Source organism: Propithecus coquereli, unplaced genomic scaffold, assembly GCF_000956105.1.
Source record: "Propithecus coquereli isolate 6110/MARCELLA unplaced genomic scaffold, Pcoq_1.0 Scaffold362, whole genome shotgun sequence".
NCBI lineage: Eukaryota > Metazoa > Chordata > Mammalia > Primates > Indriidae > Propithecus > Propithecus coquereli.
In genome coordinates, this window is record NW_012149308.1 from 851,262 (window position 1) to 870,956 (window position 19,695).

General features: G+C 37.3%; 1 protein-coding gene across 1 annotated transcript in view; it reads left to right on the plus strand.

Annotated features, from left to right (window-relative positions):
- Positions 1–7,555: 7,555 nt before the first annotated feature.
- Positions 7,556–19,695, plus strand: part of PPEF1 (protein phosphatase, EF-hand calcium binding domain 1) — a 37,956-nt gene continuing 25,816 nt past the window's right edge. Inside the window, exons 1-5 of the mRNA XM_012651676.1 lie at positions 7,556–7,576; positions 8,833–8,999; positions 11,822–11,858; positions 12,970–13,119; positions 17,017–17,166. Coding sequence (XP_012507130.1) covers positions 7,556–7,576; positions 8,833–8,999; positions 11,822–11,858; positions 12,970–13,119; positions 17,017–17,166 — 525 coding nt within the window. The remainder of the gene's footprint in view (positions 7,577–8,832; positions 9,000–11,821; positions 11,859–12,969; positions 13,120–17,016; positions 17,167–19,695) is intronic.

Genomic DNA, 19,695 nt, shown 5'->3' on the forward strand with positions numbered 1-19,695 from the left:
ATATTTGTTGTCCTTAAAAACTGTGTCAGTTAGCATCTTAATACTAAGTGAGACATTTTCAGTTCAAACTCCCACCTGGGTTTGAAAAGGATTCTTCCCCCTTGGGTACCACACTCTTTTTTTTTTTTTTGAGACAGAGTCTCACTCTTTTTGCCCGGGCTAGAGTGAGTGCCGTGGCGTCAGCCTAGCTCACAGCAACCTCAAACTCCTGCGCTCAAGCAATCCTTCTGCCTCAGCCTCCCGAGTAGCTGGGACTACAGGCATGCGCCACCATGCCCGGCTAATTTTTTCTATATATTTTTAGTTGTCCGATTAATTTCTTTCTATTTTTAGTAGAGATGGGGTCTCGCTCTTGCTCAGGCTGGTTTCGAACTCCTGAGCTCAAACAATCCGCCCGCCTGGGCCTCCCAGAGTGCTAGGATTACAGGCATGAGCCACCGCGCCCGGCCTTGGTACCACACTCTTAACTATGACAAACCTTTGCTAAAAGGGCATCTCAACTTTACATGGCTTCAAATATAATTTTATCATCAAGTAAAGCAATTTACATATCATTAGTTAGGTCATATTTTTAGATTTTATTTTTCGAAAAGGTTAATTTTAATCAAGCCACTTTTGCTTAATTAGAGTGACCAATTTGAAATACTTCATTCAATGTCTCGGCCTTGCTAAAATTACAAGACATTTTCCCTCACTGAATAGAAAGATTGACATTTTAGATCAAGTATTGGCGGATTATTAGTTCGTTAAATTGATGCTGTGTGTGGCAACCTCCTAAAGCTGAAAAGAGATGCACGTGGACAGAGAGAAGCTAATTAACTTTTAATCCTGTGGGTGTCATACTGATGCTGTACAGGGGAAGCCATGCCACCTTGTTTTCCTTTTTATTCTCTCTTCCCCACCATCCTCCACCCCAACACCCATAATTTTCCAGCTGTGAAGGTAATCAAACATTTTCCTTATTCTCTATCACTGATATGCTTCATGTTGCCACAGTGGTTCATTTTTTTCCTTTTGAAATTAAGGCAGCATGTTACAATTGGAAGAACAGACCTTTGAATTAGGGTTTGCAAGAAAAATAACAATCAAAGTAATGTGGAGTTGAGGTTCAGAGGTTACTGTTTGATGTGCCTTGGGGGAAATGTCCAAATACTTTGGGATAACTTCCAGATGTCTGTTGTAAAATGTTTCAGTAGGAAATAGGTGAGATGATAGGGAAATATCTTGTTTTTGTCCGTATTGAAGTTAATTGATGTGGTCTGCTATTTTCCCCCCCTGCAGGTCATCTGAATGCTGTTCAGAGTTGTAGTTACTCTGGGTTTTCTGTATTTGTCAACTTAATCTCCGTGTCATAGATGATTTGTTGTATATCAGCTGCAGAATGAGGGTTTGGTTCACCAGAACTGAGTGAAGGCTGAGTTATGGCATGAGTTTTTGCTTCTTTGAAGGAAACCCAGGGAAATTTCAGTAGCCAGAAGCCTAAATATCCTAGAGACTCATGTCCCAAGAAACTAGTTCCACATCATCCTGTTTTTCAGTCCCTTTACTATTCTAAGACTAAAAGGATTCAAACCCAGACTATATAAAGCGATATGCCTAATCATGAACCAATAGGACAGATCTTATATTAATATATCCAAGTAAGTATTCTGTCTTTGAAGTGGTTGCCTTGAGAAGCTTAACACTTAGAGGAGGTCAGTATACATTCAGGATTTCTTTTAGAATCATTTACAGAGACTGTGATGTATTCTGTTAAACGAGCTTCGTTATCACAAATCTTAGTCTTTGGAAGATGTGTGATTTTTTGAAAAGGTTAAAACTTGTTGGGTGTAAAGCATGCTGTATAAGGATGGCCTAGCTGACCATTACTATTTTTGGCTTAAAATGAGGTTCAACTAAAGAAATTCATTATTCTTTGCTCTTAGAGGTGAAATAAGACAGAGGTAGCAAAGAATCCACCTACAACGAAGTTTGGTTTAACTGGAGATAAGAAATTTTAGTACAAGAAAATCTGTCATCACAGTGGAAAAGATATTTATCATCCAAACATAATAAATATAACTTTAGACCGTTGAATGCTTTCCTCAAATTTTGAAATTAAGTTCATGCTGGTTTCATAAAATGAATTGGAGAGATTTTCATCTTTTTCTATTATCTGGATAATTAAATCCTTGGATCTCAAACTCAGACTTGGCTATACATTGCAATCACCCAAGTGATTCTAATGTGTAGCCAAGGTTGTGAATCAGGAGTTTAAATAACATTAAAACTATTTACTCTTGAAAACTGAGATAGAGTTCCACTATAAAGCCACGTGGGGCCAATGTACTGTTCAAGTTTTCTACTTCTTTTGAATCAGTTTTGGTAATTTCTAATTTTCAAGGAAATCATCCATTTCTCTATATTGTAAAAATACATTGCCATAGATGTCAATAGTCTTTTATATATATTATTCTTTTATTTATTTCTCTGCATCTTTATGTCTTTTTCAAAATCTTCATCTTACATATTTTTTCATTCTTTTTGACTTAATCCTCAATCAGATTCATGATGGGTTTGTTAATTTTATCAGTTCTTTCAAAAAACCGGCATTTGGGTTTATATATCTTTTCTTTTTGTTTGTTTTCTATTCCTTAATTTCAGTTTTTCTTTTTATTTGATTGGTTTTATTGTTCTTTTCCTTAAGGTGAATACAGTCTTTTATGCACATCTTCTTTAATAATGAAGCCGTATAAAGCTAAAATCTTTTCCAATTTTAGTTTTGACTGAGCCTTCTATTGAAGTTTGCTTTTAATTTTTTTCTTTGATTCAGTGCTTATTAACACTACAATGCTTAATTCCAAGGATCTTAATTCAAGAAGCTAGAATTTTTTCTAGTCACATTTCTATGAGAATGTGTCCTATAAAATGTTTCTTATTTTTAATGTGTTTTCTTTGAAGTCAAGTACAACATTGAATCTCATAAAGGCTCTATGGACATATGAAAGATTAATTGTACAATTGACCCTTGAACAATGTGGGGATAGGGACACCATCCCCCACACAGTCAAAAATCCATGTATAGGGGGGCAAGGGCAACATACGTAACCTAAACATCTGTACCCCCATAATATGCTGAAATAAAAAAAATAAAAAATAAATAAATAAATAATGTGCATAATTAGCCTACAAAAAAAAAATTCATGTATAACTTTCGATTCCCCTAAAACTTAACTACTAATAGCCTACTGTTGACTGGAAGCCTTACTGATAACATAAACAGTTGATTAACACATATTTTATATGTTATATGCATTATATACTGTATTCCTACAATAAAGCAAGCTAGAGAAAAGAAAATGTGATTAAGAAAATCATAAACAAGAGAAAATATATTTACTATTCATTAAATGGAAGTGGATCATCATAAAGGTCTTCATCCTCATTATCTTCATGTTGAATAGCCTGAGGAGGAGGAGGAAGAGAAGGTGTTGGTCTTGTTGTCTCAGAGGTGGCAGAGGCAGAAGAAAATTTATGCATAAGTGGACCTGAGCATTTCAAACCCATGTTGTTCAAGGGTCAACTATATTCTCTATTTGTAGTATACAAAGTTCTTCACATATATATCTATTAAATCAAGTTTATTGGTTGTATATTCAATTTTTTCCATATTTTTTCTATTATATATGTCTAAGTATATGTGTCATATATTGCTGTGTAACAAATTACCCCAATACTTAGTGGCTAAAACTATAAACATTTAGTATCTCACAGTTTTTGTGGGTCAAAAATTTGGGTGCAGCTTAGCTAGGTGGTTTTGACCTAGGGTCTCTCAGGGGTGGTAGTCAAACTGTTGACTAGGGCTGCAGTCATCTAAAAGGTCAACTGGGGCTGGAGGACCCATTTCTAAGATGACTAACTCACATGGTTCTAGAGGCACAGCATTTCAGTTCTACACTGGCTGTTGGCAGAACAGCCAACATGGGCTTCTCCACAAGGCTGCCTGAATATTCTCATCACATAGCAGCTGGCTTTCCCTAAAGCGAGTGATCCAAGAGTAAGAGCAGGCAGGAAGTTGCACTATCTTTTATAAGTTAGTCTCTAAAGTTGCACATTATCACTTCTGCTTTTTTTTTTCTATTCATTAGAAGCAATTCACCAAGTCTAGGCCATACTCAAGGGGAGGCAAATTAGGCTTTACCTTTTAAAGGGAGTGTCAGGAATTTATGGACATTATTTTAAACCAATAATTCAATCAGAATAATGTGCTATGTATTTTTAAACAATTTCTTCTTACATTTATAGTAATTAAATATATGAAGCAAAACTTGCTCTTTCATTTATTGACTACAAGTTCATGAAGTATATCTTTTTCATAAAGTACCTTTTATTATGACATAATATTGTTCTGTGATCCTTTTTTTTTTTTTTGAGACAAAGTCTCACTGTGTTGCCCAGGCTAGAGTGCCGTGGCGTCAGCCTAGCTCACAGCAACCTCAAACTCCTGGGCGATCCTCCTGCCTCAGCCTCCTGAGTAGCTGGGACTACAGGCATGCGCCACCATGCCCAGCTAATTTTTTTCTATGTATTTTTCGTTGTCCAATTAATTTCTTTCTATTTTTAGTAGAGACAGGGTCTCGCTCTTGCTCAGGCTGATTTCGAACTCCTGAGCTCAAACGATCCGCCTGCCTCGGCTTCCCAGAGTGCTAGGATTACAGGCGTGAGCCACCGCACCCGGCCTGTGATCCTTTTTATCACTTTATTCTTAAATTCTACTTTGTCTAGTATTAATATTTCCATTCTCGCTTTCTCTTTGTTGCATTTACCTTGTTTTCAGCCTCCTCTTATCTACTTTTTTCATGTGTATTTCTCATGAACAATATATACCTGAGTTTTATGTTTTAACACAGTCTGGCAATCTTGGTATTTTAATGGGAAAATTTAACCCATTTACATTTAGTATAACAACAGGTATATTTGAAAAATTTTCCTTCTCCTTTGCTATTTCACTTTGTTTCATCCTTTTCCCTTTGCCATTTTGGTAGTTTTCTTTCTTATTGTTGTTTTATTTAGAATTTTTACTGTGTTTTTCTGTTCACTAGTGGTTACCTTCTCATTCTTGACGTTTCTAATAAATAATGTATGTGTGTATTTCTCATATTCCTATAACTTTATTCTTCCTCCATGATCCTCTCTCTCCCCCAATAAGATAACTATTTTCACACTTTCCATGTTCCCCATTCAGATAAGATTTATAGCGTATTTTATTTTTCTCCTCTCACCTTTCTGGCAAACCCTAGCTATTGCTCATGCCATAATTTTAGTTCTTGACTGTTATTAGGTTTTCCTTTAGTATATCTCTTCTATTTCTAGAATCCTTGCTTGGTACTTAAATGTAAGTTCCATATTATCGTATTGATTTATGTTTAATTATATGTTGCAAGGTTCATTGTTCACATTTGTATTCTTTCCTCTTGGTCTTTCCCTGGCTTGAAGATCTTTTATTGTTACTATTGTTATTTAGTTAGAGTATTTCCTTGAGTGTTTTCCTCTATGGGACATGTGGATGCTATCTTCTCTGAATGCAAGCTCCTTGAATGCAGGAACTTTGTATTATTTACCTCTGTGTTCCTACCACTCAAAACTGTGCCTGGTACATAACGAGCAATCAGTATATGTTCGCTGTTTTTGTGGTATTAGATTACTACATAATCCCATATGTCTTTCTTCCAGCCTGAACATTTATGTTGTTCATGATATTTAATCCCTTGCTCACGTGCAGATATTTTTCTATCACCCTGAGAAGTTAATGTCTTGACCAATATAGAATTCTTGGTTCATAGTCCTTTTTTTCTCTTTAATTTGTAGATTTTATTCTACTATCCCCTACCTCCCAACTACTGCAGATGAGAAGTCTGATGTTAGGCTGATTTTTGCTCCCTTTGTTCTTTCTGTCTGGCCTTTTCTAAGACTTTTTACCAGATAATAGGAATTCCCTCCATCTCCATCAATTGTGCATAGAAGTCATGAGTTCTTTCAAACTTCAGACTGAAGTCTCTTTTTAACCAGAGAAAATTTCCTCTCTTATTTTTGTAATTATTGCCTCTTCTCCATCTGTTCCTTTTTCCCTATTCTGGAATGCTTATTATTGGCATATTAGGTCTCTTGGCTGTTACTTATACTTCATGATTTCCATCATTTTGCTTTTTGCTCCGTGTAAGAGATTTTTCATCTGCTTGCTCTTTCAAGTCAGTAATGCATTTTTTCTACCATTCTTTCTTTTAGTTAGCTTTAATCCATTGATGTTTTAAATTTGAATAGCATATTCTTAATGCCAAGAATTGTTAACTTTTTGCTCTTTATTTTATGCTTCACTTATTATTATTTAAAAAATAAAGTGGTACTCTGTTTTCTCCAGCAGCCCTGTTTCTTTAGGGGCCATCTGCTTTAGCAGATCTGATTGGTCTGTCTCTCTCTGGTTGCTGGATCCTCTTAAGTACTAGCTTATTTCAATTTTCTATTTTCTGCTTAAGCTAGGTTAAGCCTTTCCATAGTTGGCAGCACAACATTTTCTACTCCTGGATCAAGAGTATGAAAGGAACTCTCTGTGTTTCTAGGTGCTCCTAAATGCAAATTTTCCTGTTCTTTTAGCTTCAGGGATGTGGAAGTTTTCTTTTACTTTTTCTGGTAAGATTCAACATTTTAACTCCCCCCAACCAGGACCACGCACATGCCCTGAGGCAGAGCCACCCCCTTAATCAAGTGTCCACAGGTCTCCTCAGGCCTAGTTCTTCCATGTTCTCACCTCAGGGCTCTCTCCTGCTGCTCCTCTAGCCCCCTTCGGACCTGGACATCCAACACAGTCTATAGCCTTTGACACCCCTCAGGCTCCTCCAGCTTACTCATCCCAGACAGCTGAAGCTGGGGGAAGGAAAAGTATCAAAGATCAGAGATGCAGAATCCTTCCCCTTTTCTTGAAGTTTTGATGAGCAATAGCCTATAATTTTGCAGCTGGTTTATACTATCTGAGCCCAATGCGAATAAGGTTACATGAATTCATATATAAGAAAATGTAAATATTGAAATCTTAGAATTAGAAATAACATGGAGGTCATAATAAAATGAATCTCTTGCTTTATAGTTTTTATGCAATTTTGTACACATAGTCTCACTTGAGTTCCAAAATAGTCCTGTATGGTAAGTATGGAAGTTATCGTCCCCATTTTACAGATGAGAAAGCTATAGGGCATAAAGGTTAAATAACTTGCCCCAGGACACATGGGTAAAAGTGGAGCTGGACTAGAGAATTAGTCTTCTTATTATGTCACTGCTTGTTTGTTTGCTATCAATTGCCTTCAGAACATGTTATATTACATAAGTGATTTCTAGAATCCCTAAGTTATATGTTATAACCTGTAATATATTTTTTCAACTGTTTCTATTATACTAATATGAACAATTTAACATGTATATAAATAGTATGATGTTGACTATAAAGTAATAAGATTGTCTTATATAATTTGAAATCTAACAAAAGAATTTGAAAATAGTTTGAAAAAGATTAATATATCAGAATATGTATTATTATTTCATGAAGGTAACTTTTTTGAAGGAAAACATGTATTTTGCTTCGTGAGTACTTAAATTTTTCTTTTCTTGATGTGTTTTTAAAACATTTGGATTTGGCCAGACATAGTGGCTCATGCCTGTAATCCCAGTGCTTTGGGAGGCCAAGGTGGGAGGATTGCTTGAGGCCTGGAGTTTGAGACCAGCCTGGGCAATATACCAAGACCCCATCTCTACAAAAATTAAAAAATAATTAGCCAGCATGATGACACACACCTGTAGACCCAGCTACTCAGGAGGCTGAGGTGGGAGGATCACTTGAGCCCAGGAGTTGGAGGTTGCAGTGAGCTATAATCATGCCAATGTACTCCAGCCTGGGTGACAGAGCAAGACTCTGTCTATAAAAAAGTAAAATAAAATAAATTGGATTTGTCTTACTGTGCAATAGAAGCCATGCAATAGGGAAATCAGGCATGACATTGAGAAAATATAACCGTGTTACATTTGTTTGTTTTGTTTTAGAGTTTCGTAGTGTAGGACTAAACAAATTAATAGCTATTATAAAGACCAGACCTTTGTCCTGATCTTAGCTCCTTTGTGTGTTAACACTATGTTTAAAAGTATTGTCTTATACTCAAGAGTGATATTAAAAATATTTAGGAAGTAATATGTCCTGGTCAGTGATCAATACACGCCAGCTACACACACCTGGTGTTGTATCAATGTGCTGGCAGTATATCAGCCCTGAGCACAGTCGCATTGCGTAGCTTCTTTCACTTGCCTGGGTACTTTCATATCCATTCTCTCAGGTGAACTGAGGAGGGTTATAGTGTCATCCCCTTTTTGCAAATTGAGGGAATCACGGCCCCAATAAGTTAAACATGGGGCCCTTAGAATAAAAGATTTCTGGCTCTTAGTTTAGTGTTCTTCCTTAAGTAGAAGTTTCCCTCTTTTCAGAGGAGAAGGAAGAGATGAGAGTAGCTATTTTTGATAGGACAAATATCAGCTCCTTTCAGAGAGAACTCATAATAGGTGGTGGGTAGAATGAGCAACCGCCCCTCCCCCCTGAAATCTTCCTGTCCCAAGCTAATTCTTCACTTCCAGGTCCCTTGCAGAAGAAGCCTGCCCTAGAAGAGTGAAACTGACTCAAGCAAGTGAGCAGATTTTTCCCAATGGAAGAATCTGGCTCAGCCTCTTCTCTCCATATTCACAGGAACATTATACACAAAGCCTTACTTCAAAAGTACATTCTTTTAATTGTTTTTTTTGTCTTTCCTCCTTCCACAGAATGGTATCCCCTCACACAACAACCTATATATCTTTAACGGTGATTTTGTAGATCGAGGAAAAAATTCCATGGAGGTCCTGATGACCTTGTTTGTGAGTTTCCTCACCTGTCCCGATTACGTGCACTTGAACAGAGGGAACCATGAAGATTCTATGATGAATCTGAGGTAACCCAGGCCTTTAGATTTCTTCTTTGTTTCCCACGCTGGAAAATGCTGCCATGTTTAGTTCCTAGTAGAGAGTTAGAGGGGAGGGTAGAGAAGGCAAGATGAGGGGAATCTCAAGGAAAACCTCACTGCTTACCCCTATCCACCCTTCCATCTTCTATTGAGTATCCGTTGTTCTGAAGCTCCCTTCCCATCTTCCAGTTCTATTCTTCCTTCTTCCTTCTGTTATGTTCTTTCTCTTGCTTCATGCCCACCCTTCACAGGCCAAATTGTGTGTTGGGTAGTTGTGTTAGGCCAGGTTTGGAGGTGTGTTAGGTTCTATGAGCAGACTTGCATGGAATCGTTCTGTTGCTACTCTTGGCTTGCCTCAGATGTTGTCTCAGAAACTACTACCATGTTTTTCACTGATGTGTGTATTTTTTTATGGCATGGTAATTGCTTCTGGCATAGTTGTTCATAAACATTTGAGAACAGCTGTAACATAGCATTTCAACTATCTGACTCACTGGAAATTCGAGAAATGAAGATTGGTTAGATGGTTTAAGAATTTTTGCTGAAAGGCACAGTAGGTAACAAATGTTCTTTTTTCCCTTCTTTCTTCTTTTTCTTTTCTTTTTAAAAATCCTTTATTTTATAAAAAATAGAAATCAATTCGCTGTAGGGCAGTAGGATGTTAAGAAAATCATGCTTTTGATCCTTGCCTTTGGGTGCCTTAATCAAAGCTCAGCAACTGATTAGTTTTGCCTTTTGGACAGTTTTGGTACCTGGCCTGAGTACAGAGTTTCAATTCTGATTCTCAAGATGTGGAAACAAATGCTAAGACTACAAAGGAAAAAAATCCCAGGACTATTATCAGAGGCTCATTTATATATTATATAGCTCAATACTTTGATTTGGACATGCCATTTGTCCTTTCATTTCAGTTGGCCAGTCATATTTATCTAGTGCCTATAATGATTCATGAAAGAGACATGACTCCTGTCCTCATAGTTTACATCTAGCAGGGAAGACATATATTGAGGAGGTTTTTCAAGTGCAATGAGTGTGAACAGGGAGTCCAACCTGGTCTGAGGTATGATGGAAGGTTCTCCCATAGAAGTATAGTGTTAGCCTGAGTCCTAAAGGATGAATTGGGTAATCAAGAGAGAGCCATTGTGGGGGGATGGGAAACAGTGTTCCACCATGAGGAGACAATTTATGCAGCACTTAAGACAAGGCTTTTTACACTTGAAAGAAGTTCAGGAGGGCAGGAGCATAGACTGAGGGACAGGATGGTGCCGGATAGGGCTGGGGACATAAGAAATGGTTGGATGGTGCAAAGGAATTTGGACTTTCTTCTAAGGACAACAGAATATCATTGAAGTGTATTAAAAAGTTTGTGTTTTAAAATGTGGCAGGAAGACTGAGCTGGAGCGGAGCAAGAGTGGATATAGGGAGGTTGATTAGGAAATAGCTGAAGAGATAGATAATGGATTCTCACTTAGACTAGGGTGGTGGCAATGGAGATGCACAGAAATAGATTAGGGAGGAGTTTAGGCAATGACGATTTAAGGCTCAGTAACTTGATATGGGGGAGTTGAAAGAGGAGGGAATCAAGGATGACCTCCATGTTCCTTGTTTGAGTTTGGGGGTACAGTAGCATCATTCACTGATAGGAAGAGTGGTTGGGATGAGGGAAAATGATGAGTTCAGCTTGTGCTAAGCTGATTTAAGGTGCTTTTGAGGAGGCAGTTGAGTATGTGTGTCCAGAGATCAGAAATGAATGTGGCCTAGAACATAGTCCTGTGATATTGACACTAGATAATAACTGAAGCCCTGGGCAGGGACGAGACTGCTAAGGGAGAATGTGAAGGGAGAAGAGGGCCTAGGACAGAATCTGAAGGAACTCCAGCATTTAAGCCTAGGTAGAGGATAACTGGCAAAGAAGATTCAGAATAGCCAGAAAGGCGGAAGAAAACCAAGAGAGTTTACTGTAACAGAATCCAAGAGAAGAAAAAATTTCCAGAAGGACAGTAAAATCAACTGTATTTAGTATATCAGAGAGGGTGAGAAAGGTGAGGACTGCAAGATGTCCATTGGATTTAGCAAAATGGATACCTTTGGCGAGGACGGAATTAGTCTCAGAAAACATGTTACACTGTGGAAGCCTGACATGATTTTCATGGAAACCTGGAGTGAGTGTGTTGTGTGTACTTCACAGTGTTGGGTCTTAAGGGTACATACTATTATCCTAAAGCAAGGAAAAGTAATTGAAAAACATTTTCATCATCAAATCTCCCTTAGCTATTGCTACTCAGGCTTTAAAATTCCGGACACTTTCTATTAAAACCCTCAATACCATTACATGACCTGTATCAGAGAGAGCATAAAGAACCAGCTTATTATCTTCTAGGGTTTATCTTCTAGTCATTTCTTTTTTCCAATCATTTACTATAAGATATAGGATGTCTGAGAAATTCTATCTAAATGAAAAGCCTCCCTCACAGCTACCACAGCACACTTCTCTGAATACTTGCAGCATTTTCGCAACCTATCACATACTTCTTAAGTGGTCTTGTAATTGTTTCATGAAAATCTGTCTTCTTTCCCCAACTATACTATAAGATCCTTGAGGGTAGGGACAATGTTGTTGGTTGTTTTTGTTCTTTTCAGTCATACCTAGCAAAGACTCGAGTAAGTCATAGTTCCAACTGAAGTCTAGTTTCTTGAGTTCTTGGTACTTGGAATAGTGAGATGTCAAGGGCTCCCCTTTTTACATGACTCATGTAAGTAGGAATTATTAACAATAATTAAACAGTTTCAATCCCACTGTTTTTTTTCAGATATGGCTTCACAAAAGAAATTTTGCATAAATATAAGGTAAGACTCATACTTTTTTTTTGTTTTTTTTAGCATTCTCTATGCTGTTTATACATAGAAGTAAAAAAAGAGCCAATAAAGATGAAACTAATGCTTTAGGAAAGGTGATATGTCAATTAGTCACAATCCATGCCAATAAAATAAAAGCACAGCAGAATACTCTGGCCATGGTAGACTCTTAGATTTTTTTTGTCTGGACTAACCCAGGCTTTTTCATTGTGACTTTTGTGTAAGCTTTAGTGTATATATAAACATATTCCATTACTTTAAAGGTACCTCGGCTTTATTTTACTCAGGTATGGTAAGACACACAGACACAGAAATGACTGTCATGAGGGAAAAGTTTTCTATTCACAGTTCCTTAGAAATAGGAGGCACTGCATGCCAAACTGGGAGGAGCTCTTGGGGAAGTACCGGAGTAGGTCAGAAGGCTGAGGGATCAGGGGAGCCTTTATTGTGCCTTTCTTGGGAGGCAATGAGTGAGGCACCTCAGTGTCATCAGGTTTGGGATTGACTAAGATGAGCAATTTCAGCCTGCTCTGGGGTATAAGGTTGCCCCCAGTTGTCTGGTACCTGGCTCTTAAATTTTTTTAAAAAAAAAATTCATGTTGAGAGTGGAAAAATGAGGAAACGTTAGCATTTCATATAGTTTCTAAAAGTGAAAAATCTTGATTTTTAAAAATTAAAATCTCAATTAATTCATTTATATTATAGTCAAAGATATATAACATAAAATTTACCACTGACACCACTGGGGTGATTAGGGCAGAGGAATAGTGGCCCCTAGTGTGAGAGCTCTTAAAGGAGGTGGTTGGGGGTTGGGCTCTGGATTGGCTGGTTTGCATATGAAGGGCAGTCATTCACTGTCTCTAGGAATTAGCTAGACCTGGGAGGGGCAGTCTTTCCTCCGGAAGTAGCAATGCCCCAAGATGTCATAGTATCAAAAATATGAAATAAAAAGACATGATTAATACATGCTAGTTGGTTAGTGACTCCTTGCTGACTTCCTTTGAGTGGCATGAAAACTGTTGCGTTTTGTCCATTAATGGGGATTATTCAATAAACTGAACCTCTAAGAAAAACAAAACTTAACTCAAGTTCTTACTTACAGATATATGGAGCACAAATCTTAAAAACCTTAGAAGAAGTCTATACCTGGCTCCCAATTGGTACGATCATTGACAATGAAATCCTGGTTGTACATGGTGGGATATCAGAGTCCACAGACTTGAATTTGCTCCAACGTATAGACAGACACAAAGTAAGAAGTAATGTTGGCATGAATCTTGTCTCAGAGATTTATAAGGGAATGTGTATCTCTTTTCATTTATTATATTGAATTGAGTTGTGTTTTAGTGGTTGTTGTAACTCTGAAAAGATTAGTACAAATTTTAGGAAAATCTATGATTACATGATAAAGGACTATATGGGTAACTTCGATATATCAAAAATATTTTTTAAAAAATTCATGTTGAGAGTGGAAAAATAAGGAAACGTTAGCATTTCATATAGTTTCGAAAAGTGAAAAATCTTGATTTTTAAAAATTAAAATCTCATTTCATTTATATTATGGTCAAAGATGTATAACATAAAATTTACCACTGACACCATTTTGAAGTATATAGTTGAGTGGTATTAACTATATTCACATTGTTGTGCAACTATCACCTCTATCACCACCATCCATCTCCAAAACTTTTTCATCTTTCCTAAACTGAAACTCTCTACCCATTAAACACTAACTCCCCATTCTCCCTCTCCCTCCAGCCTCTGGCAACCACCATTCTACTTTCTGTCTCTATGAATTTGATTACTCTAGATACCTTATATAAGTGAAACCATGTAGTAATTTATTTCTGAATTGATATGATTTCCCTTATAATATACTTCAAATGGCTCAGGATAATTTTTTTGAAATACTTTAACCCTAAATAATCATATTAAATATAATAAAAGCAGAGCAGGAACCTGTGTAAAACCTCTGAGGGAAGTGTCCATGTGGTGCCTGTAAAGATTCCACACCTAGTAAAGGGCTCCTTGGACGGGCCTTACAGGGTCTCTGGAGTTGTCTTCCTCCTCTCCTTGAGCGAAGGTAAAGCCCCCAGACTAGAGATTTAGGGGGTGCCACATGGGTGTGAGGACCAATAGCAGCTGAGAAACCAGATGGTATACAGTCCTAGTGGGAAACCTGGACCGTTACCCTTCAGGACTGATAATCAACTTCCAAGCAATCTGGGCAGATGGGATCTAGAGCTGGAATTCAATCTGCTAGAGACATAAATGTGACCCCTTGTTGCACCTTGAGTTTTTAGAGCCTTTATACACATATGAATGATAATATTGGTGCTAACGTCTTCTCATCCTTTTAATTTCAGCTTAAATATGACCTCCAGACTAGATCAGATCCCCCTTTACATGCTGTCAAGCCCCTTGTACATATCCTTCATAATAGTTACCAAAATTAAATAAGGAATCATGGCACTGTTTACTATCTTCCTCTGCTTCTCTAGTGCACTGATAAAATCTCAGCACCTGAGATGTAGTACGTACTTAGTATTTGTTGAATATCTCCTAAGAGATTTAAGACAAAAGCAGGACAAACCTAAGACAAAACCAGATAGAAACTTTCTTACAACCCCTTTCTTATTCTGTGGTGATTTTACATAGCTCCCTCCCCCACCTCACTGAGCAATGACCACACTTCCTGGTTTACCCCTGTTGTTCTGGTGTAATTGCTAATAGTGCCTATTTAACTCTCAAAAATATCCAAGTTGCAGTAAATTTTAAGGCCATCCTAAGTTTAGGGTACCTTTTTCATGATATCAGTGAATAGTCAAGTCAATAAGACGTTTTGATCAAGATGAGATAGTATTAACACAGTAAGTGGATATGATTTTTAGCCAAGAGCAAGAGAACATGTTTTCGTTAGTCAAATATTGGCAAGCATGTGGCATGAATGCTACAGTCCACCACCACGCACCCTATGACTACAGTGCTGATCAGCCATGGCAGCCACTACCAATTGATCAGATTGAAAACTTTTGCTTTCTTGAGGTTAGCCTGAGCAGCCAGCCCTATTTAGGGCATTTGGAGACATTGAGAACATGGTTCTGGAATGTCCTTTTCTAGCTCTGTGGAGACCCTAAGTTGAAAGCTACCTCGACATAGTAAAAGACTGTAAGGCTCTGACAGATTTAGATCTAGGTTTACATCCTGACTCTGCCATTTCTGGCTGGGTGACTGGACAAAGTTTTCTAATCCTCAGTTTCCATACCTTTAAATTGAAGACAAAAATACCTACCATATTGGATTGTTGGGAGGATTAAATATAATTACCTAGGTGAAGAAATGGCATATATTAATAGTAAGTACTAAACATATAGCTTTCTTCTCCAGCTCTCTCTTCTTTTTTCCTGATACTTGGATCTGAGGTTTGAATTTCAGTTATCAAGACAGACTCTGGGGAGAAGGTTGTGGGCCTGTGATTTTCCCAGGATACCTCAAATTTCACTTCCTTCAGGGATCACTGTTCAGCCTGCTCATAAGACTGATTTTAAAGATAGAAATTTGACTTCTATATTGTTTGTGTCTTCTACCCCTCCTAGAGTGACATTGAACTGGCAGCACATACTTGTTGTATGAAATATGATTGAACTGTAGTGAATGTGGTAGGTTCAAGCCTTTGGAACTCTATCAGATGAGATACAAAAGTAGCTTTTCAAGTCTGATTTTATAACCCCTACTTTCCCCATCCCATAGGACCCTCCAAATCTCCAGGGTAGGAATGACCATACTTCTTGGTTTACACTTGTTGTTGTAGAATCATTGTTAATAGGGCAGCAGGAGGGTTGGGGGGACCTGATGACGACCTCCATTCTAGGTTCATTAAAGGTATTTTGTAAGGTGGGCAGATTGGGAGGTCAATGCAGAGGGACAGAGAAGGAAGATTCTATAAGATTAAGACCCTGGTTTAGTATTCTTCAAACTGCCCAGCAGGGCATGGCTATAGGACTCCCAGGAGAAAATGGTGGTATGGTGCCTTAGGCAGTGCTAGGGCAAAGTATCCCATTCCCAAGTGGCCTCGAAACCTGTAGAGCCACACATAACTTAAAGACCATGTGGCCTTGCCAAATGAGTTTATCAGAAGTGAGTTGTGTGGATCCAAGTCCAGAGGATCCTCCCAGAATACTCTGCTTTATGATCTGGGGGCATTTGCTGGCAGTAGACAGGGAAGGTAGGCTGTGAACTAGATAATAATAGCTGAGATTGAATTTCCAACTAGCTCAATGAGATAGGACCTCAGAAGAAGATTCAATTTAATTTTGAAAAATAAAAGTAAGATTTCATATACACCCTAGTTTGTAGAAGAAACTAAGTGTCTACCACAGAGAATTGTCAATCATTGAATTATGGCTACCCATGTAGCAAAGGTATTGTTTAAAATTGTTTTGTATAAAGGTATGATGCTACAAAGAAACAAGTATAAAATTACAGTCTCAGATTATGTGAGGGAACATAGAAGGGATTATAATAGTTGACACGCTATCAGAAAGACAATTTGTTTTCCAAAGAAATATAGCAGCTTTGTTGCTAGGATTAGGAATATATTCAATTGCTGGCAGGGTGAGGTTGAGAACTACACTGCATTTAGGTTGAAGGGCTTCCAAAGTTTTCAACCTATGTCCCCTTCGAGAACTTTCCTGGACACAGATGTGATTTTTCTCATTTCTCCTGGAAAACACAACAAAATGAAAAGGAGCCACCCTCTGAAGAGGTGTTTCTGAACTCCTCAATGCTCCAGGTGTAGATAAAGACTCAGAGGGAGACTAGTTTTTCCTACACTTAGCATCTTCCATTTCCTGTGTTGATGTCTCAGAACATGTCTAACAGCTACATCTGTACGTCTGGGATCTCTTCGAAACTCTAATGGGAATCTTCCCTTGTAGGGCCGTGTCTGTAGTTGAAACATGTACAAACAGAATTTAGCAGGCCCATTTTATAGACATCGGCAGATCGACGAGATGTAGGAGGTGGGTGAGATGGAAAAGGTGACCATTGGGTTGAGGCACAATATAGAAAGAATCCCAACTGGTGTTAAAGTCTCTGCATGCAGCACAATAAGCAGAGGGCTTGGCTAAAGCATGAATTTGTTTTACAGATGAGTTCCGTGCTGATACCACCAGTAGAAATTAGAGACCAAGCCACCAAATCAAAAGAAAATAAAACTGGTGAATCTGCTACTACGCCTGAGAGATCCAAAGCAAATGCATCCTCTTCTGATCATTTATCAAAGCATGAATGGGAACAGGTAGGTAATCAAAGTATTCACCAGAGTGGTAACAAAGATACCAGCATACATGATATTATAATATATAGATAAAAAATGACTTTACCCTTATAAGCAGATCATATCATTCTCTCTGAATTTTATCACTATATTTTAAAAGGTTTATTGAGATATAATTCATACACCATATAACTCACCCGATTAAAACACAAAATTCAGTGGTTTTTTAGTATATTCATTGTATTGTACAACTGTCACCATAATCTAATTTTAGAATATTTTCATCGTCCAAAAAAGAAACAGCATACCTATTAGCAGTCACTCCCATCCCGTCCAGCTCTTCCAACCAACCCAGCCTTAGGTGACCACTAATCTACTTTTTACAGATTTTCCTATTCTGAACATGTTATAGAAATGGACACGTACAATACGTGGTCTTTTGTATCTGGCTTCTTTCACTCAGCACAATGTTCTTGAGGTCCATGCATGCTGTAGCATGTCTTAGTACTTCATTTCTTTTTATTCATTTAATGCTGCCATGAATAGTCACAAGTTTTTGCGTGCATGTATGTTTTCATTTCTCTTGGGTGTGTACCTAGTAGTGGAAGTATTGGGTCATAAGGTAACTCTAAATAAAGTTTAACATTTTGAGAAAGTTCCAAACTGTTTTCCCAAGTGGCTACACCATTTTACATTTCCATCAGTAATGTATGAAGGTTCCACTTTCTCTACATTCTTGCTAACACTTGGCTATTGTTTATCCTTTTGGTTATAGCCATTATGGAGGGCATGAGGTGGAATCTCATTGTGGTTTTGATTTGCATTTCCCTAACGACTAATGATATTGAGCATCTCTTCATGTGCTTATGGGATATCTGTAGATCTTCTCTGGAGAAGTGTCTATTCAGATCCTTTGCCCATTTTAAAAATTATTTATCTTTGTATTATTGCATCATAAGAGATTTTTATGCATTCTAAATACAAACCCCTTATGAGATATATTATTTGCAAATATTCTCTCCCATTCTGTGGATTGTCTTTTTCTTTTCTTGGTGGTGACCTTTGCAGCACAACAGTTTTTAATTTTGATGAAACTCAATCAAAATTATGTATTTTTCTCTGGTTGCTTGTGTTTTTGGTCTTATATCTAAGCCATTGCCTAACCCAAAGTCATGAAGATTAATCACTTTGTTTTCTTCTAAGAGTTTTAGAGGTTTAGCTCTTACATTTAGATGTCTGATCCATTTTGAGTTATTCTTTGTGTGTAGTGTGAGGTAGGATTCCAAATTCATTCTATTTCATGTGGCTATTCAGTTATCCCCATAGCATGTCTTCAAATGATTATTCCCTCCTCACTGAATTTTCTTGGCACTCTTGTCAAAAATCAATTGACCATAAATATAAGGGTTTATTTCTAAACTCTTAACCCTGTTTCACCATCTATATATTTATCCTTATGTCAGTGCTATACATTTTGATTACTATAGCTTTGTAGGAAGTTTTGAAATTGAGAAGTATGAGTTCTCCAACTTGTTCTTTTTCAAGATTGTTTTGGCTATTTTGAGTCCCTTGAATTTCCATACAAATTTTAGGATCAATTTTAAATTTCTACCAAAACCAACTGGGATATTGGTATGGATTGCCTTGAATCTGTAGATCAATTCGAGTACTATGGCTATTTTAACAATATTATATCTTCAATCCTGTGGGCATGGGATGTCTTTCCATTTATTTAGCTCTTTAATTTCAGCAGTGTTTTGTACTTTTCAGTGTACACGTCTTACACTTGTTCAGTTTATTCCTGTTTTTGATGCTGTTGTAAATGGAATTATTTTCTTAATTACATTTTGGGTTGTTTATTGCTAGTGTATAGAAATACAACTGACTTTTATATAGTTACTTCATGCTGTGAACTTTGATAAATTTTGATAGTTCTAATAGTTTTTGGTGGATTCCTTGAGATTTACCATATACAAGATGATGTTATCTATGAATAGAGATAATTTTACTTCTTTCCTAAACTCGCTGCTTTTTCTTTTCTTTTTCCTTAATTGCCTTGTCTAGAACCTCCAGTACAGTGTTGAATAAAAGTGGTGAAAGTAGACATCCTTATCTCATTCGTGACATTGGGTGTGCCTAGTTTGTTGAGTGTTTTTATCATGAAAGAGTGTTGGATTTTGTCAAATGTTTTTTCTGCATATATTAAAATGATCATGTGGGTTTTGTCCTTTATTAATATGGTGTATTATTAATACATTGATTTTAGATTTTAAGCCAACCTTACATTCCTGGAGTAAATCCCACTTGGTCATGGTGTATAATCTACTTTATATGTTGCTGGATTCAGTTTGCTAGTATTTTTGGGGAATTTTTGCATCTATCTCTCTATTTATTTATATATATATTTTTAGAGGCAAGGTCTTACTCTGTCACCCAGGCTGGAGTGCAGTGTCACAATCATAGCTCACTGTAACCTTGAACTGCTTAGGCTCAGGTGATCCTCCCACCTCACCCTCCCACGTAGCTAGGACTATAGGCACATGCCACCAT